We start from the raw sequence: 23,539 nt of genomic DNA, 5'->3' as shown, positions 1-23,539 counted from the left end.
TCCCCAGAGAACTAAAAGCTACAAGGAAAAGAAGAACAATAATAAAGGTATCTAAATAGGCAAATATAAAAACCAGTACTATGCTTTTTATGACTCCTCTTATTTTCTTTATAATTGAAAAGAAAAATGCATGAAATGATAATCATAAAACTATAACAGGTAAACAATGTATAAAGATGGAATCTGTGACAATAATATAAAGAGAGAGAGACAGAGCCACACAAGAACTACATAGGAATACTTTTTTTAAATGGAACTTACTATCGAAGGTACTTGGTATTAACTCAAACTAAAATGTTAAAATTGAAATAGTTGTAATATCAAGGTAACTACAAAAATAACTAAAAAATACAATGAAAAAGGCCATTGAACTGAAACACTCATCAAAACACAAAACTAGGAAAAAGAGAATTGAGGAATAAAAAAAAAATATGACATGCAGAAAACAAAATGGCAGAAGTAAGTTCCTTCTTTTGGTAATTATTAACTTAAAAATTAAACTCACAAAAACCAAAAATTGGCAAAATAAATAAAAAACACATCTAACTTTACCTCACCTAGACATAATGACACAAATAAGATGAAAGTTAAAGAATGAAAAGTTATGTATCATGCAAATAGTGACCAAAAGAGAGCTGAGGACTACACAAACATGACAGAACAGGTACTTTAAGTAAAAAATGGTTATGAGATACAGGATATTGATAAATGAATTGATTCACCAAGAAATTAATGAAATACAAAACTGAAAGCAGAGAATCAACAAAACCTAAAGCACGTTCCTTGATTTAACAAAATTCACAAACCTTCAAACTATGACAGAGAGAGAAGACAAATTATTAAAATCAGAAATAAAAATTGGAATAATACTACCCTTAAGAAAATAAAAAGGATAAAAGAATACTATGAATATATACATAAAATTAGATAAGCTAGATGAAAAACACAAATCCGAGCCCTGAATATGTGTGGAAGTATATATTGAGTATACACAGGAGGAAAAAAAGTAAAAAGACTCATGAGGCAAGACAAACGGTATAACTAAATGGCTGTTAGGGTTATCACCAATGTTGAGGGTTATTTTTTCATGAGAGAGTGATTTAGTTAAAAGTGCAAGTAAACACTGATAAAAATATCGGAACTGAAAGGCAGCCTTGAAAATATCAAGTCCCTATTATGCAGATGGAAAATGTGAAGGAGACAGGCATAAAAGCTGTGTAGAGATTAACTCAGACCTTAGAAATTCATAAGAGAACATATGTAGTCCCCTGTAGAGATTGAGTGCACTACTTTTCTCCTGCAAAGTCTGGCTTATTCAGTCTTTTGCAAAACTGGCTGATGTAAATCAATCCTGGAAATTCTCAAATCTGAAATCCCTTCCTGAGCCGAAGTTAAGTTTTATAAAATTAGAATTTATATTAGTAATGTAAGAAAACTAATCTAAGACAAGGAGGCAGATTAAAGGATAAATTCTAGGTTTCAAATTTTATGTTGTTAAATAATTATCTGATCTCCTTTCCTTCCACCTAAAGATACATTAGTGATACATGTAGGAAAGTAGCTTGATAGCAGCACAGCAAGGGAAATAGAGATGTGGTGATACTAAACCTAGCCTGCACACCAAAATGCACATATTTTCTCCAAAACTAAGTTCTCCTCATTCCCTCCCCACCATATGGCATGAATTAAATCTAGGTACTCACTGGCACACCATGGGACATGAGGGTGTTTGGATTCATGAGGGTGACAAGCTGGTGTAGAAGGTCAGGCTGGCTATCAAATAACTCAGGTGTCAGCCTTTTCATCACCTCCTCCAAATGCTCTGCTGCCAGTGAGGGCACCCCATACCAGGTCTTTGGCTCACCCCTGGTCAGATAAAGAGGAGACATTTAAAGCCTGGACATACCTTTGCATATGAAGAAGTCTTGACATCCACCCCTAGCTATTTGGGCCATGCTCACCAGTGCAGGTAGTTAATGGAATAACTCCAGTGATCCTCAATATGCCAACAAAATGCTGAGAATACCATGCCCACATAAAGCCAGGGAACCTTCATGCCAGAGATGTCTGCATTGATGTGGCAGAGAACAGACCGATCCAGAACCGGCATCACATTCAAATTCCAACCACTGGTTGCATACTCCTGTCAGATCAGACATTTGCCCGAGTGGGTAGGGAGCAAGACTGGGTAAAGAAAAACAAACTAAGCAAGGCATATACAGGAGCACAAGTGTGCTCTCAGGGCATGCTGTTTGCTGTAGTTGAGAAATAAAATCCTCAGGAGGCCATGTGTAATATGTGAATGTAAAACGAAATTATTTCTTTTGGGAAGAGAACACTAACTCAGAACATTAATTATCCATAATTCATATTAAGATTCATCCTCCTTGAAACTACCAAATACCAGTCATAAATGTTCTTTAAAGTCGCTTATGCCACTCATCAGCTCCCTGCTAGGCTCTAAACATTCTGTCAGGCCTCTAATTAAAATTTATAAACAACATGTTATTCCTTAGGTTAATTACAGCTTCTAAATATGATAAGCATATCTTTTTGTATATGCATCTGGAGTAATGCACTAAAAATAAAGAAACAAAAAAACATATACTCTAAAATTTGCCCAAACCTTAGTACTACACTGTGTATTTTCCGTTGACTATTTGAGATGCTCCCTTACTCCCAAACTGCTTAATTATTAATTACATTATTTATCCTATCTTATTCATTTTTTCTTACTTATATTTTGAAATGACTTATTAATGCACTTTTTGATAGTATTAAAAAACTGTTGGCTAGTTCAGATGAACAATAGTGAAATCTCTGAGTAGGAAACTATTAATACCTCATCTCTCCATAGAAGCCAAGAATACTGGCTAAATACATCAGATTCAACTTTATCAGTACTCTGGATAACACTCAAGGGTTTATTGCAACCAGTTATAACTTACTTGCCCATCCCCTACCACGTGTCAGTGGTAATCTTGAAGACAGCAGTCTATATTGCCCATAATGGCATTTGGTTCCAGAAGGAACAAAGGAGACCTTGTTCTCAAAGAACAATTTGTGTTGACCTATCTGGAAGTATACTGAAGAACTTATGCAAAAGGCTTATCTTTATTTTACTAACTCAGAACTTAGAGTTAAAAAAGCAGCTATAAAAGACATTTCTTGAAAATACTGAAAGGCAAATGAACAAACTAATCCTTCCTAGAGCAAAGGATACCAACTAAGTAAAACAACCAATAGAACAAAAGGCCTAAAAGGATAAACTGGGAGAGATGTTTTGGGGATTAACAAATCTGAAAAGCTTCCATATATTCCAAGGAATCTAAAAAGGCCACCAGTACCCAGGCTAGGGAACAGGCTGAGAAAAAAAAGTCTGTATATGTTCATTTTTTGCTGACCTTCAAGTTCTGTGCAAGAGTGAAGAGTTGTAGAAGAGTTGTACATGGCCTGTTTATACACTGAAAGGTCATATGAAGAGCCCATTTACAAAGAATGAAACAGTATTCTGAGATAATGTTTAAAAAAACAATCACCAAAAAAATAGTTTAGAAAAGCCACTTAATACAAATAAATGTGACCCCCAAAGCAGCACCAATAATCCTAAGGGGGTAGAGCATCTGATTTCCAGTTACATTAAAATATTCAAAAATGTTTGGATATCAACAAACAATTGAAGTATGCAAAACAAACAAAAAAAAAGGAAAAACAAACAGAAATTATGGCCCATTCAGTGAAAGAAAAAAAAAAAAAACTCACTGAGAGAGCAGAGACATCAAACTTTCTAGAAAAAGAATTTAAATTAAGTTTCATAAGTATACTCATAAAGATAAACCATGGACAAAGAACCATGGAAGCCAAGAGAACTATGTTTCCTGAAAAAGACTCAATAAAGACAGAAAAAGTATATAAAAAGGTTTCAAACAGAAATTTAGGAGCTGCAAAATATCACAGATGAAGTAGAAACTTCACTAGAGGAGTGAACAGGCAAAACTAAATACCAGCAAACTCAAAGATAGGTCAACTGAGATTAATCACCCTGAGAAGCAAAATGAATAAAGGATAATAAGCAGAACCTAAGATAGCTACAGAACACATTATCAAGCAAACCAACACACATTTAATTAAAGTTTTGAACAGAGATAAAAGGGGCTGAAAGAGTATTTGAAAAAATAATGAATGATAACGGCCCATATCAGACCAAAGACATCAACACAGATATCCAACAAGCACAATGCACTCCAAGAAAGAATAAACTCAGAGAGTCACAGTGAGATAGACTGATGGAAACTATGGAATCTTCTATCAGCAAGGGAAAGGTGACATCTCTCTAACAAGGTATCCCTCAGTATTTCTCAGCCTTTGTCTCATCAGAAACTAAGGAGACCAAAAGGCAATAGAATGACATATAAAGTCCTGAAATAATAAAAAAAAAAGAGTAAGAATTTCATAATTCATAAAACTATCCTTAAAACATGAACATGCCCAAATAAAATTAATTTAGATGAAACTGCCACAAATAAAGGATAGAGAATATGGCATAAAAAAAGATTGTTGTATATTACTGAACTAAGTTTGTATTAATTCAATTTAGTGCTAATATATTAGTAGTCCCCAAGGAAACCACTAAGAAAATAACAACAGGAAAACATAAACAGGAAATGAGATACTGAAAAAAACGTAAACAAAAATAAAGTAGTAAAGGAATGAAATCTGCTACACATTATAAAGTAGACCAATATTTTAAGACATTATGCAAAATGAAATAACAATTCCATTCGCATGACCTCTCTAGAGCAGTCAAGTTCACAAAGGGGAATCGTAATTACTAGCAACTGCTAGGAGAGAATGGTAAGTTATTTAATGGGTACAAAGTCTGTTCCGGATAAGAAAAAAATCTGGTAAATAGATGGTGGCGATACTTGATAATTCTGAGTGTACTTAATGCCACTCAATTATACCATTAAGAATAAATGGAGTGATGGCAGAAGCATGGCAGCGTGAAGAGTCCCCTTGACCTCTCCCCTTGAAATTACAAGTTGAACAGCTATAATCAAACAAACAGTTCCCAGCCCAACATATAACACGTCTGAAATGTCTGTGTAATAAACATCTGAAGGTGGGCAAACTGAAGTGAAGAGGGGAGGAAGGAATCAGGTTGTGGCCTGCATTTGCTGTAGCCCCAAGCATTCCTGCATGAGTGATCAGCATGTATTGCATCTGAACCCAGGTATCAGGATTGAGACCAAAGCAGAGAGGGACACAGAAGAGTGACAGCTATGTTCTAAAAGCTGTATTCTGAGTTACAGAGTCTCACTGCCTCTCCATACTTCCACAGCCAGCAGCAGGCCCCAGAGGCAACTGCAGCAGAGAGTATCAGGCTATGGAGCTTTGGAGCTGTGGAACCAGGAGTCTGTAACAACTGCAGAGATTTACATGGCAGCTGGTCCAAGTGACAGTGGTGGAGATACAGATGGGAGGTGGCTGAACCTTGGCAGCCAGATTACTGGAAGGTAAACCGCCACAAGCGCACCAGAGAACTCACCCGATTTACCAGACCCCACCTATAAAGGCTAATATAAACAGAGGCACCCACAATTCAAGACACACAATACTGAATCTGGCTCCTGGGACAGTACTGGGACTTCAAGACCTCTCCAGCGGCTAGGGTCCACATTCTCCCATGGAGGTGGAGCCCTGGGACAGAGGTGACCCAGTCACATAGAAGACACACAACTACCCACAGAATAGAGGGTTTTTTTGTTTTTTGGGGTTTTTTTGCCACAAAGCAGAGATCTGGGAGACCTGAGCAATGCAGGAAGTTTGTGCAATACCTACTGAAAAAAGGAAAATCTCTTATCAACCTGCTAAAGGATGATCACTCTAATAACAATAAATTTTTTTAAAAAAGGCAGAGAACATTCCAATAAATGGCTAGATGAAAAAATAATTCATTGGATAACATAAGCAATGAAAGTGATAAGGCAGCTCAGAAAAAACACAAAACTCCAGAAAATAAATATATAAAATATGAGATTTCAATGACAGATAATTTAAGATTACAGTTCTGCAAAAACTAACTGAGATGAAAAACTTTCAAATCAATGGATTAATAAACTCAGAAACAAAATTAATAAACACAGGAAAAATTTGCCAAGGACTGAAACTCTAAAAAAGAACCAAATAGAACTTCTGAAACTGAAGAACTCAAAAAGAGATGAAGAATGAAATAATGAACTTAGCTGACAAGATGGAGTATAGAATTAGTGACAACGAAGACACACATCGAAGAAAAGAGAGACATGAGAAACAAAAGTGAAAGAACTCTATATAAGAACTATCTTAATTTATCAGAAAAGGCAACACAAGAATAATGGGTATACCAAAGGGAGAACACAGGGAGAGGGGAACAAAGAAAATATTCAAACAAATAGTCAACAAGAATTTCTCAAACCTATACAAAGAACTGGATTCTTGAATCAAAGAAACAAAGAGACACATAATTATCTTAACCCAAAAAGGCATTCTCAAAGACCCACATATTAAAACTATCAAAAGTTAATGACAAGGTAGGAATGTTCAAGACAGCCAAGGAATAGATTTGGTAACCTATAAAGAAAAATCATTAGATTACCATCAGATTTTTTAGCAGAAACATTACAAGTTAGGAGAAAGTAGAACTAAATATTCAAACTATTACCAACCAAGAACGTACCCAACAAAGTTATCTTTTAGATATGAATAAGAAATAAAGACCATTTCAGACATACAGAAGCTGAAAGCATTTTCCATCACAAGGCCTGCATTACAGGAAATACTGAAGGGGGTCATTCTACCTGAAACAAAAAAGACAAAAAAAAAAAAAAATGAGCAAGATTAATGACAGATAGAAACATTAACATAACAACCTTTATTCAGAATAAGGTGTTACACACTTACATATTACACAATGGGTAAAGGAAGTAAAAACATTTTTATAAAAAGAAGACAATAGCTACTGTAACCCAGAAATGAACTGACAGCATAAATAGGGAAAATCTGAGACAACAAAAACAAAAAAGGAGTTGGGGTAAAGGTCTGAACTTGCAAAAAGGAATGGAGATAAGACACAGCACAAGAAAAATAGACTACTGCTTTTATGAAACTTTCTTTGCATAAATTTAACAGTAACAACAACAACAACAAAATTCTAGAACTGACAAATAACATTAAAAAAGAGGAAAAAAAATTATAAAACACCACCAAACTAAAATAGCAGACAGAAATATCTGGACAAAGAAACATCAAGCTAGCAGAAAACAAAAGATAAAATGGTTATAAGAAAATCTCAATAATCACCCTAAATGTAAATAGACTGAAAACACCAATAAAAAGGTACAGAGTGGCAGAATAGTTCGAAAAATAAATCCCAACTATATACTGCCTCCAGGAGACACATTTCAGTTCCAAAGACAAACACTGGTCTCAAAGAGAAAGCAGGGAAATGACACTCCAAGCAAATGGCATCCAGATACAAGCAGATGTAGCTGTACTTACATGACAAAACACTTCAGGATAAAAAAGGTAACGAGACAACGACAGGCACTTCATAATGATAAGAGACAATACAGCAAGAAAACACAACACTTACCAATATATATGCTCCCAACCATGGAGCACCAACACCTAGAAAGCAACTACTAAAAAAAATAAAGAAACTGACACAAACACAATTATAATAGGGACCTAAATACCTCACTGTCAGCTCTGGGTAGAGTACCAAAGAATAAAATCAATATGAAAATAACATCCTTAAATGACATATTAGGCCAAATGGAAATAACTGACATTTGCAGAGCCTTCCATTCCAAAATAGCTGCTTAAACATTCTTATCTAGTGCACATGGAACATTCTCAAGGATTGACCATATGCTGGGACACAAAACGAGCTTCAACAAATATAAGGAAACTGGTATTATATCAAGTGTATTCTCCAACCATAATGCCTGCAAACTGAAGATCGAAGTATCACATAAGAATACTATTAAAAGCTATATGCCACCAAATTTAATAATCTAAAAAAAAAATGACAAGTTCTTAGTAACATACAACCTTCCTAAGCTGAAGCACAATAAAACAAACCATTCTCAAAGTGATGTCTTTAGGTCCTCTATTTTTTGTTATTGTTGAGTCTTCAAATTACTAATTCAGTCTCTAGCAGTTACCATGTATAATGTACATAGAATAATAGAGTAGTTCTATAGAATTATACAGATTCTCGCTTACATACAGAAAACCCCAAAGATGTAACCAAAAAAAGTGTAATAAACAATTCAGAAAAATTGCACATTCAAATCAATGCACATAAACAGCTGCATTTCTATTCACTAAAAATTTCATTTATAACAGTACCCACCCCACCCCACCTCACCTCTGGCAAAAAAAAAAAAAAAAAAAAAAAAAAACCTCAGGAAAAAAGTTAACATGGAAGGAGACTCAGACAATGAAAAATACAAAAGGCTTCTGAAACAAATTAAAGACAAAAAAATGAAAACGCCCATGTTCGTAAATAGGAAGACAATATAGTTAAGATCAAAGTGTTCTACAGATTCAATGAAATAGTTTGTACCAAAATCCCAAAAATATTTTCTGCAGAGACAGGTAATCTACCCTAAAATTCATATGGCATCCCAAGGACCCTAAAAAGCTAAAATAATCTTAACAAAAGGAAATGAAATTGGAGATGTCACTCATCCCGATTCAAATCTTACTATAAATCTTACTAAACAGTATGGTCCTGGCATAAAGGCAGACATATACACAAAAGGGATAGAATACAGAATAAACTCTTGCACATATATCAAGTAGTTTTCAACAACACTATCAAGACCATTCAACAAGGAACAGACAACCTCTTCAACAAATACTGCTGAAAAACTGGATTTCCAAATGTAAAAGAATAAAGCTGGATTTTACCATACACCATATAAAAAACTAACTCTTTGTAGATTAATCAAATATAAGTGTTAAAACTATAAGAGTCTTAGAAGAAAGATAAGAGAAAAATCTTCATGCCATGAGCTTTGGTAACAGTTTCTTGGCTATGACATCAAAAGCATAGACAACAAAAGACAAAAGAGATAAAATTAAACACTTTTGTGGATGAAAGAACACTATCAAGAATAAAAACAAGATTTAATACTATTCTTCTCAAACTCTTTCAAAAAATCGAAGAGAAGGCAATATTCCCAACTCATTTTATGAGGCCAGTATTACCTTGATATCAAACCTGGTAAAAATAACACACAAAAAGAAAACTACAGACCAATATCTCTCATGAACACAGATGCAAAAATCCTAAAATACTAGTGAACCAAATACAGCAACATATTTAAAATATTATATACTACGATCGAGTGGGTGGGCTTCATCCCAAGGGTACAGAGATGGTTCGACATAAGCAAATCTATTAATGTGATACACCACATAAAGAGAATAAAAATAAGAATCATGAGATCATATCAATAGATGCAGAAAAAGCCTTCGACAACATATAGCATCCATTTATGATTGAAACACTTAACAAAATCAATATGGAAAAAAAACACCTTAACTTAATAAAGGCCGTCTATGAAAAACCCTCGGCCAACATTATACTTAATGGTGAAAAACTAAAAACCTTCCTTCTAAGCTTAGGAACAAGGCAAGGCTGTCCACTATCACCACTGCTATTCAACATAACATTAGAGTCCTAGCGAGTGCCATCAGACAAGAGAAAGATATAAAAGGCATCCAAATAGAAAACGAAGAAGTCAGACTGTCACTATTTGCAGAGGACATGATTCTCTCTATAGAAAACCCTAAAGACTCCACAAGAACACTACCAGAAACAATAAAGTAAAAACGGTCAAGTTTTTACTGGATACAAAATCAACGTTGAAAATCTCAAAGTGTTCCTATACTCTAATAATGAAGTGTCAGAAAAAGAAGTGGAAAAAATCATTTGTCAATTGCAACAAAAAGAATAAAATACCTACGAATGAATTTAACGAAACATACAAAAGACCTATGTAATGACAATTATGAGGCTCTATTAAAAAGAAATCAGAGAAGATATAACAAAATGGAAAGATAATCTGTGTTCTTGGATTGGAAGAATCAGCATAGTTAAAATGACCATATTACCTAAAGCATTAAACAGTACAGATTTAATGATATCCCCATCAAAATTCCATCAGATCTGTGGAAGCACAAAAGACTCCAAATTGCCAAAGCCATGCTGAGAAAAAAGAACGAGGCTAGAGGCCTCACTCTGCCCAACTTCAAATTACACTACAAAGTGATAGTAATCAAAACGGCATGATATTGGCAGCACAACAGACATACAGACCAGTGGAACAGAATCGAGAGTCCAGAATACAGAAGTAAACCCATATTTATATGGGCTACACTTTTCGACCTAAAAAAGCCAAAAACATAACAGTGGAGAAAGGAAAGCCTCTTCAAAAAATGGTGCTGGGAAAACTGGAAAGCTACCTGCAAAAGAATGAAACTAGACTGTTGCCTATCACCATACACCAAAATTAACTCAAAATAGATTAAGGACCTGAATATAAGACCTGAAACAATAAAATGTATAGGAGAAACCTAGTAACTAAACTCAAGGACCTTGGACTTAAAAAGGATTTTATGAATTTGACCTCAAAAGCGAGGGAAGTAAAAGCAAAAATAAATGAATGAGATTACATCAAACTAAAAAGCTCAGCAGAAGAAACTGTCAACAAGGTAGAGACAACTATCTGAACAGGAAAATGTATTTGCAAGCTACACCTCTGATAAGGGCCTAATATCCAAAATATACGAAGAACTCACACAACTCAATAACAATAAGAAAACAAACAATCCAATCGTAAAGTAGGCAGAGGACCTGAGCAGATACTTTTCCTCAGAGGACATAATAAAGGCCAACAAATATTTGAAAAGATGCTCGATAACGCTATTAGGAAAATGAAAATCACTACCACAATGAGATACCATCTCACACCTATTAGAATAGCTATAACCAACAGGACAAGTAATAACAAATGTTGGAGAGGATGTGGAGAAAGAGGAACCCTCATACACTGCTGGTGGGACTGCAAATTGGTATGGCCACTATGGAAAACAGTATGGAGGTTCCTCAGAAATTTAAGAATTGATCTACCACATGATCCAGCAATGTCTCTACTAGGTACTTAGCCCAAAGACTTTAAAACCCACATCTGAAAAGATATTTGCACACCGATGTTCACACCAGAATTATTCACGGTGGCCAGGACATGAAGGCAACTGAAGTGTCCTATGATAGATGATTGGGTCAAGAAGCTGTGGTACATATTTTCAATGGAATATGACTCAGCCATAAAAAAGATGAAACAATATGGATGGACTTCATGATAATCATGCTAAGCAAAATGCGCCAAAATAAAATGAAGACCATAGATATCACTTATATGTGGAATATAAACCTAAAAGCAACAAATGAACAGGACAAAACATACAGACTCATGGATATGGATTATAGACTAGTGCTTACCACAGGGTAGGGGGTAGGTAGATGGGGAAAAGGGGATCAAATATCTAGTGACAGAAACAAATCTAACAATGGAGGTGAATACACAATGTAAAAATATATGCCTTACTGTTAAAATGTACAGCTGCAACTTTAGATTTTAACCAATGTCACTATACAGAAATAATTAATTTAAAAAAATGAAAAATAAATAAATCACCTAGGAAAGAAAAATAAATGAAGGGTGTGAAGTTCCTATCCTCATTAAAAAAAAAAAAAATACTGCTTTAGCTTTGAGTGACATAAAACCACAACTTTAGATGTTTGATGGAAAGCAATATGGCCGGAAGTGGTTGTACTGAATATGGTTCCAACAACTGAAAAGGGATTAATTGGCATTATTAATTTATTAAATATATTTAAAATTAAAGGCTCTGACAATTTGAATGTAGATGATATTAACAAATAACTCACTGATCATGTATTAAATGACAATGAATTAATTCATGTAATATCTGAAGCCCATCCTGCTGATGGATATTTCGGTGACCTTGAACCATTCACTGCAGGAAATATTTACAAAGCTGTTCAACTGGCAATAGAACAAGAAACTGAAATTCTAGATATTGCTCCAAACATCCACTGAGGCTTAGAATTTAGAACAAATTTTTTTAAATGCTGCAATAAATATCAAAGAAGTTATGAAAACTTAACAAAAGATGGGGCTGGGGAAAAAGCAACCAAAAACATAAACATAAATAATGAAACTGAATTAGTACTTCCAAATATTTTGAGTGAAGAAGACAGTGACTTTGTGCCAATTACAAAGAGGAGGGGTATTAGTTTAGATGAGACACTGACAGCAAATAAAATATATTTCAGTTTTTCTAAATATTAATTAGCATTTTTCCATGAAAATATGTAAAATAAGTGACATATCAGCCTATATCCTCAGTATTTTTTTTCATACTGGTAAACTCTTTACATGGTTTTCTTTCATGTAAAAAAGGACCCATGGAACACCTAATCTGTGTAAACTAAGAGATGGGTGTACCAATTCCTAAAAATGGTTTGTCAGTTTCTTATAAAATTAAACAAACTTACTTTGGAAAAGAGAAAATAGTTAATAAATAACGTTTCAAGAAGAATGGTAAACAAGAAAGAAGGTATACATGTAGATAAATCTATATGAAACAATAAATTAATACCCTCTTTATTAAGCAGAAAATAATTAAAGGCACACAAAAATTTTACACACATCAGAAGAGATGTGACTAGGATAGTAACTTTCTAATAATGCTTGGAGGAAAAAAATACCAAATAAATATGAAGGTTAAGTTACATTTAAAACAAAGTAATAAGGAATAACACACATGTCAATAAATGTATGCACACATATATATTCCATGAATGTATATACACACATACATACTCATATATATGTAATTATCTAACTAATTTACTTAAATAAAAATTAAATAAGGAAAAAAGACAAGAACACAGAAAAATAAAACCTAAAAGGATGGAAAATTAATGCAAAGTTAGGTGAAACAGTATAAATCACCAGTAATTGCAATAAGTGAAAACTGACTGACTTGTTAAAAAGTAAATACTTCACTTGGATTTTTTTAAAAATCAGAATTTTGTTAGTTACACCTAAAGCTTAAATATACATAAGATATAACCAAATAAAAACTAGATCTAATACCTAAGAGAAACTAACAGCAATGGGAGCCAGGGGCAGGAAAGAAACCTCTGTTATTTGTTTTATATGATCCCATCGTGGAGGGGATACTATATATAAAATACTAAATGTACTCGTGTATCTATACACAGACACATGTAAGCATTTATGCACTGTAAGTACCTGGAGGTTTCTAACAGTTCATAGGTAATATAAACTGTATGCTTTTAAAAGTCAACCCTTGGAATAACCTAATGAAAAAGTAGTGAAGACGGTGAGACATGAATGACTAGTTCTCTCAGTGGTCTGAGTATTGCTTTGTAGAACCCCAATTCACTTCCAAATATATAACCTAGAAATTCTTCCTTTAGGAGAAATGTAAACAATGTTCACATACTCTCAATAATAGCCAAATACTGGGAGCAATCCAACAGAAAAACAAATAATGACTATTATACATTATTATACAATGAGGTATTACACAATAGCGAACAACCAAATTAAAGATATAAGCAAAAATGAAGATGACTTTTCAAAGCATACCGCTGACTGAAAAGGAGCAAGTAAGAGGTATATACAGCATAATGCAAAGTTCAAAAAATTAAACAATATACTTTTCAGAAACATACACAGGTAATTAATCACTGAAAAACTATAATAAAATTATAACAAGAAAACTCATGGCTGTTTCCCTTTGGGGTGAGTTAGGAGAGGCAGGGAGATATAAATTATAGAGAAGCATAAAAATAAATTCACTACATTACAAAACATCAATTCTTAGGCTCAAATGTGGGTCTGAAGATATTGAACACAATGCTTTGCAAGTAAAAAGCTACATGCATTCTTCTGCAGCTTAAATATATGAATAATTTTTCTAATTTCTAAAAAGCAATTCAAACTATACCAAAATGTTCATAAGGTAGGCTATGGCTGGTTTTCTCTTTTATATTTTTCAATTTTCACTTCTATGAAAAAGAGGAATAAGCAAACTAATTTTTTTTTTGTAAAAAACAAACTCTACAAGTACTTTTATACATACACACCCAGTGACAGTATACATATACAAGAATTGAGTGAGTTCCTTGAAAATTTCTACCTCTTAAATCACTACTTTTGTTTTCTGGATCAAACGTCTCAAAAAGCCTCACCTGTAGAGCAATGTATATATCAAACCAAAGAGTAAATCTCTTGACTTTGCCCAATACAGTTAAACAACAATTATAAAAGGGACAATTCCTTAATAATACATGAAATGAATTATTTTTTAGCTTCTTCTCCCCAAATAAGATTGTTTCATTCATCAAATTTTTGGCTCTTGTCTAGATAGAAATTTCTAATGTGATTAGTTAGCTCTTCAGCCATCTGACTGGGTATCTGATTACACAGAGGTCAGTTTGTATTGAAGTATGAAATTAGTGGTTTCTCTATTATTCCATCTACTCCACAATGAGCCCAATGAGGGTATTTCTTGGTATACTCCCAGCTTTCAATCTCCAAAGATGAATAAACTGCTCATAACATTTGTTTCTATGTATAATGAAGATAACCAAACGGTGGTAACTTCTAGTATATATATTTAGGAAAAGATGAAGAACTACTCTGGTTCCTGAGCAAGTAATTCTATCAAGTTCCTATGTCTATCCCATCAGAAATGCAGAGAGGAAAAAGTGGTAATAACAGTAACTACACAAATTCCGGGTGACTGACAGATCATGCAATGTCATTAAACTTGACCTTTATCCATAATATGTGAAATAGAACTGTGAGGAAGGTTCAAAATGCTAAAATAACTTTCCCTAGCCAAACTATTAACATGATTTACCATCTGTATTACCTCCTCCTCAGGGGACAGGTTCCCTTTGCTATTGGCGACAGGAAAACCACTGCCAAATTCTTTAGAATGAATGTCTGCTCCATACTCAACTGTGACATCCTCCTCAATGCTGCTCACCAACCTCCAGAATTCCTTTTCCACAAGTTCTGTAGGTACCATCTGTGATAACAAGTATAAAAATGACCACAGCCCATTACTTTGGCCCTATGTTCTCATGAGCACTACAAGTATCAGATATCAATCTCTATGTCCCACTCCAGAACCACATACATGTACAGGCATATTAAAGTAGTCAGCCTTGAAGGAATCAGCCATTTCACCAAAGCTCTGCAAAGTGTACTCCTGGGTGGCTTGCTCAAAGCCAAAGGCTTCAGGGGGCCTTTTGCACTCCTGAAAACATAAAATATCTTAACAAGACAGAAGCAACAGACAAAGAACTCAAAAAAAAAAAAAAAAAAGAAAGAAAAGAAAAAAAGAGCTTCGGATATATCTCATGTTGTATCTCCACCTTTCCTATTGTTTCTAGGTTGGATAAGTTTCTTTGGTATCTGCTATACATATTTTGTTTTCTTTGATTCCTATGGTTCATGTCATCTGGATCATAATCCTTCTCTGTCTTGCTTAAGTCTCTACTACCTACTGCTAGTATGACCAACCATTCTTGCTTACTATGTCACTGAAAGCTAATCAAAACCTAATAGAAGTATTACCAAGAACTTTAAATTTTAAATTTTATTTAAATTTAAATTTGAAACATCTATGTTGTATAAGCCTTACCGCCATAATACACTTTGGGCACCTCCAAACCCCTCTGGGGATTTCAGGAAGGGGTGGCGATAGGCAGAAGATGTGATAATTGTCATCACAGCCATCACAAAGAAGAAGTTTATCATCTTCATCCCCTTGGAAGCACATTCGGCAAACATAGGAGTCAATCTAACAGGATAAATAAAAAAATATATAAGCTGCTTACTTACTCCATACCACCTTACTTCAGGTTTCCAGACTATTCATTTTAAACACCTACCAACAGTCAGCAACTATGCAATGTTCTATTTCTAACTTCATCCATGAGTTCTCAATCTCATGGAAAAGAGGACAAGACAGAAATAATAACTAAATAACATATTAAGGAAAAACTATAATTAAGATGCTTTGAGAGGCACAAAGGAGGCTTTTTACGGAAAGTTCAATACTACATAACCATGTCATAAAAGTATAAACTAGCATGGATCATTCGGAGAATAACATATTGTTATTAGCTAGTACAGACTGTAAACATTTACACAAACATATGTAAATTTGCATATACTTACATAGGTATATAAAGTGATGACCCTCTGTCACAGCTATTCCAATCGTACTTATATATACAAAAGAAATACCTACATATAAGCTTATAATTTATACTAAAGGCATATACTCTAACAGCAGCATAAATTTGTACTAGCCCCAAACCGAAAACTACCAAAAAAAACCTCTTCATGAACAGTAAAACAGATTAAAAACTATAGAGAAGTTGGCTAAAACTGTATTTAATATTAGGATGAGAACTTACACAATATAAATCAATCTCTCAAACATTAATACTAAATAAAGAAGCCAATACAAGATTATGTATTGTATACTACTTATTTTAAAGAACAAAAACAAGTACAACTAATGTAGGTATCTTAAATGACAAAAACAAGTAAAACTAATATAGGTATTTTTGCGTATGTACTGCAATAAAAATAAAAAACATCTGAACTGGGTGATCAACTAGATGTAGGGGTAACAGAAAAATCATAAATGATTACCAAGCTTGGATTTTGTGACAGTCTAAAGCATGAGAAAACAGGATCAACTAGGGAAAATAAAGACGATCATTCAGTGATCATGTAAGACAATTAAAGAGAAACAGAGGTGGCTGGAGCTCAAAATAGGAATCTGTTCAAAGATAACATTTCTGAGAATATCAACATTTACCGACTAGAAAAGGGCAAACAAAAAATGAGAACACAGTAAAATTAGCCAGAGAGGAAAGAGGACAATAAAGAAAGGAGGTTTACCATTTTATGTAAATGTAGAAACTTTAGAATACTTAGAGATTATAAAAATCTTTCTGTAAGAGTAGGAAAAAGGGGCAAAGATTTATACATATAAAAGACAGAAGTAAAGTAGTATCATAGAAAAGAGGCACTACTACATGAGATGAGGCTTTGACAGTCTTGCAGCATTTGCCAAAACAAATTGCTTTTTCACATAATTTATATTTCACATTCTCTCCCACCATATTAAGACGTTCAGAAAATGGTTATTACTGGAGTTCAAAATATACAGCAATTTGGTGAATATTTCTGGTCTAAAAAATAGTTGATGTAAATTTTTCTCCTAACTATAACTACTTTATTATGTTTCCTCCTTTTCCTGATTATCAGTCTCTTCATAATAAAGGGGTCAGAAGTAAATGAAACAAAGTTCAAAAACGTTATAAAATCACAGGTAACTCCTTACAAACTGGGCACTGCAGTGATTCTTTCGTAGCTGCATGGTCATCTTGGTGCAAGACTCTAGGTTGTAATTCAAGTCCTCCTTGGGCAATGTGAACATGACTTTCCCATCCCCACTTGGCTCCTCCTTCATTGTAATAGCGTGGGGGCATATAATCCCTTCTTTATCTAAGAAAGTGAGAAAGAAATCCAAAAACAAACCTGTTCTCCATCAAAATTAACAAATCATCTATCCCATGGAACTTTAGTACTTTACTCCTCATATTGTCTCTCAGTTTATTACACTTTACCTTTCTTTTGTAAAGTCTTATCCTTAGCCATGAGGCCCAAGCCCATCATCTTGGGACCTGCTCCATAAATCTGTAATTTCTTCAGCTCAGGATTCTTCTTAATGTCCTCTTCAGTGGGCACTGGCTATTGAAGGAGGATTCAAACAAGAAAATGAGTTTTACATATATAAAAATAAATTTTTAGGCAAGATCAAGACTTCCACATTTGCAAAATATGCCCGATCCTATAAAGGTGAAATAAACGACATAGATTAAAATTAATCAAAAGCCTCCATCCATTTTCAAATGTCTCTTTCTGCAACCGAAGATGCAAACATAAGATAGGAAGGTCCCTATTCTGTTTGTAAGTCAGATCATTAGAAAACTTCTTTCTCCCCAAAATGAATCAGAGATCTGGCAAATTTGAAACCTATTATGTCAAAAAACACATATATCACATTATACCATGTTTATCATATATTTATTTTCAGTGGGCGTCATGTTTTTATCTGTTTCAACACACCTCACAAATTTGGTTTTGTTGTATCCCCAAAATAATTTATGCAGGCAATAATATATATTGCATATGAGAAACACTGGGTTAACTGGGAACATAATGGTGGTAGTAAGCATAATTTCCCAACGATCAGGAGATGATTAAAAGAAACAGAGCAGTCTGGAGCTCAAAATAAAAGTAGGTTCAGGAATAAAATTTCTGACTGGACTGACTATCCCTTCCCCTCATACATAGATTTATATCTATATCTATATCTCTATCTATATCTATATATGTTCCATAGCTTTTTATTATGTTATTCTACAAATAATTTAACTTATGCATTGATTATGCAATGTTAACATGATTCAATTTTTTGGTATTACGAACAATTATATAATTATTTTTTAAAAATTTTCTATATCTTAGGGTGTTTTAACATATCTGAGGTAAGAATATGCCTCTTGGCTGCTCCTAGAACACTTTCCCTCTCAGGGCTAGCCTGTTCCTAGGGGCAGTAAACAATATGTAGGTGAGTATGCTTTTCATATACAAACCAATAAATCAAAAGTCCATACCCCCAACAAACTAATCTAACTCTGAGACACCAAGATATTTTCCCTGCCCTAAATCAACCCCTAGCCAGGTACCAAACAACTAAGGAAAGTCCCTATGCCCCAGGGCCTGCTGGAATTACTCAAACTAGCTAATTCTAAATGTTTATCCTACAATGCACCTTGCCTTGCTGGAGAAAAAATCTAGTAAAGGCTGTGGCCTATGCCTTTTCCTTGCTCTTCCTATCTACCTCCTCACTGACACTAATGTTTCCTCTTGCGGTCTTCTGTGGTGAGATATGCTTATTGTTTCTAGGGAAATTATGCATACCATTAAAACTTTTCTTTCAATGGAACTGAAAAGGTTAATTAGGGTTAATATAAGAAGCTTGAAAACAGGCAGTAAAAGAAGATTTAATCAGTTCTGTAGGCATGGGACTCCTAGATACCATGACATTATGATTTTACATTACATATTAATTACATGTTAATTATACCAAGTTATATATTACATATTACTTTAACATACAGGTTTCTAGCAAAGCATCTACCTTTTAAGAGATTGTTTTAAAATATGAAATGACATGTATTACTCTTACTTTTAGACATCTTACTATTAACTTTTTTACATACACTAATGTATAAAATGAAAAAAATATGTTCATCTTCATAATTTCTATTACTAGCTTTACTTGTTTTCTGCTCTATAAAGAATTAACTTACAACTTATTTTTCTTCAATGTTCTGAAAGTCCAACCACTTTATTATTTTGTTTAATAACCATACAATTTTCAAGAATTTAAAAAAACTTTCCAGAGTAAATAATCCCCATCTTCAGAAAACAAGTGTCTAAAGACTGTCATATTTTGAAAAAAATGTGTGCCACTGGCTTATTCTCACAACTTTCAAATTTTACTGACTTCCAAGTTATAACATGCTCATTTTCTTGTTCAACTTATTTTCAGACATTTTTTGTTATAAAGAACTAAAGCACTAATGAAATTCAGAATCTGACTTTTAATAACCTAATCTGGATTACTATTTTTTATTCATTCTAATGTGAAAATATTTTAGGTTTACTATTAATATTCACAAAATAACTTCAGATACACACCCTAATCCTCCTTTACAGTCTTTCAGCAATAAAAATCTACAAGAGAATGTTTCTAGGATGCCATCAAGTACAGCTGGCCAGAGAGTAGGAGTAAGAGAGGAGGAAAAGTAATCAGTGCACAGAGCCTTGGGCTGAAAGTAACAAAAAACTGCTCAAGGCTGAATGTACGCTGAAACTCTGAGTCTACTTCAAGAGGCTTGTTCAGCTCTTACACAGAACAGCCCACCACCTGGCAGCAAGCACCTCCTCTTGCTGACCAACAAAGTTTCCAGACTGTGGCCAACAACCAATCCAGAAGCAGCAGATATTTCTTCCTTGTGAACTACTCAATTCTAGCCTAGAACTTTTTCTTCTTCACTATCCCCTGCCCCCTTGTCTATAGCCAATGTAAATCCTTTCAAAACAACTTCCAACTTTATTCCCCAAACTCATCTTATGAAAGAGTAGCAGAAACCCCAAGACAGCAGACATGTCCTCTCCATTTAGTCCAGTAAAGACAGCAGACATGTCCTCTCCATTTAGTCCAGTAGCTGCAGGTTTAGACTGCATTCCCTGGTACCTGGTCCTTTTTCTGGCTAGCATGTGGCTTGACAAGTGTTTCTCTTTCAGAAAAACTTATGGACTCAAAGCTGTTTGAACAACACATCCAAATTTTTATGTATATGTGGACACACAAAACAGTCTTAAGAAAATTTAAGACTATATTGTTTGCATTTTTTCTCTATTTTTGAAATCTTGAAAACCTTTCTGAGTGCAGTGATTTCTCTTGATAGGCAGTTTTTCTACATAGCAAATAACCCGGCCATAACATGTCTTTGATATATAACAAACTAATCCAAAGCATTAAGTCCTCTGTCTCCTGTACTCTAAGAGACAGCGTTCCTCTGTCTTAGCTAGGTGGTAGGCAACTAACAATTATGGCAGGCTTTAACCCTATAGGTTAAAGCCTGCCATAATTGTTCAGATAAGGCAATCCTAACCTCTTACCCTGACCTGCCTTGCCCTTCCCCCAGAAATCTCAATGAAGCCCACGGCCAAGGCTCTCCCCTCACTCCTGCCCCTTCTGCCTCCTGACTCATGTTCATGCTTCCCACTGTGGCCTGAGTTGCAAGCCCTATCTCCCAAACATTATAACCTTTGTTTCCTAAACCTCTGTTGTGTCACTTCTAACCACATCTGACTAACCATCTCATAAAAGAACACAAAACAAAAACCAACAGTTAAAAAACAAACAACTATACAGTGTGCTCTGTGGAACTCATCCTAAGATTCACAAATATTAACTCCTAAAATGATATTAGGAGACTATAAGTTTACTTTTTAAAATCTGTAAAAGGTAAACTAAAAAAACATTGCAGTACCATAACTATGAAACAAAATAACTCTCAATTCATTCGTTTTTGAACCAGCTATAGGTTTAACAATAAGTAAATAAACCACAATGTTTTATATAAATGAACTGTCCCCCAAAGCAGGTCCCAGAAGAACTCTGGCAATTTATGAAAGAAAAAAAAAGACACTCACATCAGCTTGTCGCCATTTTGCCCGGTGACTATAGCTGCTGAACTTGGAAGGCTGCAAAGATTGCCTAAGGGGAATGCTGTGGGGTTTATTATACTCCCTGTCTTTTTCCTCACTGTCAAATGAGTGAGTGTTACACTGCTGGGGAAAAAAAATCTAGGATCAGGAATTGAGTCACATTAACAGTCAACAAATAAAGTATTCTTTCATTCTAAATCTCTAGCAATGAAAACTGTACTTCATTCTAAACTAAACAAATCTAGCCCCTTCTCATCCTGTGGAATGACAAAGTTCTTATTATGAGAATTCCTCTCCAAGTAGAGAAATTATATTTTATATACACTTTTTCTTATGTATAATTTTTAAGCATTAGAGTATAAAAACAACACTGTCTTTGGAAGCATACTGGCAGATGTGAACTTGGACATTTACTCTTTCACTTTTTTTTTTCTCTTTTACAGTGTATGGTTTGTGAACATGAGACCTTTCCAATTTCCTTGTCTGAAAAAGCAGTAATAAAAACATCAAATCTAACACAATTATGTAGATAAAAACGTATATATTTTTATACATATATACATATGCATTTAAAAAGGGCTTTACAGATAAAAAAAACTTAAAAACTTATTATTTAAGATACCAGCTAAATCTGTTCCCACTCAAGTCAAGGCCAAATAATAGCAATGTTTTACCCCTAAATTCACTTTATCTGAACAATGCCCAAGAAGTTTAACAAGTGCATAAGGTAATTATATAAATTATCTCTTTCATAAAGGATGACCTAAAATAGGCCCAAGATCTTGTCCATAAAAATATCCTATTAGACATCAACCATCTAAGACAAAGGGAAATGACACTCTAGTCCTTATCTAGCTACCCTAGCAGGTACAAAATTTCTTCAATATAAGCTGCAAAAAATTTTCCAGGCCTCCTGGAAGTTCTAATTCTATTAATGAACTTAAGAGTCTAAACTCTGAACTCAGGAGAGAGACTAACCAAGAGGGTAGACTGCCAAAAGAGCAAATCGCATTAGGCCCCAAACCAGCTAAGGACCCTCACCACAAGGTTAGCTCCAGACTGAAACATTTCATAGGGGTAAATAATGCGTTCATAGTGAGATCTTAGCAGGGAGCCAATATTTTTGCCTGGTGGGTACTTGAGACGCTGGGCAACTCGGGCCCACCGCCTGTCCTTGCAGATTGCTTCATAGCCCCCTTCTTCCACCACAATCTGAAAGGATAAGAAAGACTATAGGTTAACTGTAAGCAGACTAGAGAGACCTAAAAATAGCAATTAGGCCTAAAATATTTAGGTTGTTCCAAGCATTCAAAAACAAATCGGAAAAGAGTTTGCCAAGAAATGTTAACATGCACTATGTTATCTTTTCTGCCAAGGACACAACATTCAATCTACAAGGTCTACAGCCAAGGACTTCTTGTTCTTCCTTTCAAAGATAGAATTACCCTTACCTTACTAAGGCTGTAGAGGTCCAAAATCCTCCGCTCCACATTGGGAATTTTTAATGAAGAACCTTGGAATTCCCAGAATTTTGCAATTTGGTCCAAATAGTTCAGTTTCACTCTAGTCTCAGCCTAGAGAAGAGAGAACCCTATCATTAACCTGACTTTAGTCCAATATAAAGTGGGTGGTACTACTGTTCTGAACTAACTACAATTCTCTACTAGGCTACACCCTAGGCTTTACTGCCTAAATCACCACAAGGGGTCTATAAAAAGCTCAAATATGCCAACTCTTTAATATAATAGATTGCAGAAGGCAATGCTCAAAAATCCTATATCTTAAAATTTAAAGTATTATTCATGGGCTAAGTTAATGAAGCCTGAACAAGACTATTTAGGGTCAACCTAATATCTTCCTTAAGATATCCATTTGAGTCTATAGACATACAAGTGAAGCGAACAAAATATTTTGATTCTATGTCAAAAAATTGGATGTGAAACCCTTCTCTGAATTATCCTTCCCTTACCTCAGTAATTTCTAATAGCAAAAAAATAAGTAATGCTGAACCATTCATAAGGTTT

At 34.4% G+C, this 23,539-nt stretch overlaps 1 protein-coding gene across 17 annotated transcripts in view; it reads right to left on the bottom strand.

The window, feature by feature from the left end:
* The window catches only part of LOC107505201 (lysine-specific demethylase 5D), a 35,211-nt gene that overhangs the window by 9,454 nt on the left and 2,218 nt on the right, over nt 1-23,539 (bottom strand). For 9 of the 17 annotated variants that reach the window (XR_001595659.2, XR_001595660.2, XM_036235737.1 and 6 more), the window contains 10 exons: nt 22,967-23,089; nt 22,557-22,727; nt 21,501-21,638; nt 17,834-17,957; nt 17,548-17,711; nt 15,829-15,987; nt 15,322-15,441; nt 15,040-15,210; nt 1,962-2,143; nt 1,704-1,866 (listed from right to left, as the gene is read on the bottom strand). Coding sequence is in view for 15 of the 17 variants with exons in the window: in XM_036235737.1 (XP_036091630.1) it covers nt 1,704-1,866; nt 1,962-2,143; nt 15,040-15,210; nt 15,322-15,441; nt 15,829-15,987; nt 17,548-17,711; nt 17,834-17,957; nt 21,501-21,638; nt 22,557-22,727; nt 22,967-23,089 (1,515 nt within the window). In the remaining 2 variants the exon portion in view is untranslated. The remainder of the gene's footprint in view (nt 1-1,703; nt 1,867-1,961; nt 2,144-15,039; nt 15,211-15,321; nt 15,442-15,828; nt 15,988-17,547; nt 17,712-17,833; nt 17,958-21,500; nt 21,639-22,556; nt 22,728-22,966; nt 23,090-23,539) is intronic. The other 8 variants (XM_016135113.2, XM_016135116.2, XM_036235738.1 and 5 more) reach the window with 5 other exon arrangements.

This window comes from Rousettus aegyptiacus, unplaced genomic scaffold, assembly GCF_014176215.1.
Source record: "Rousettus aegyptiacus isolate mRouAeg1 unplaced genomic scaffold, mRouAeg1.p scaffold_m13_p_19, whole genome shotgun sequence".
NCBI lineage: Eukaryota > Metazoa > Chordata > Mammalia > Chiroptera > Pteropodidae > Rousettus > Rousettus aegyptiacus.
This window is presented reverse-complemented; position numbering and strand designations above follow the sequence as displayed.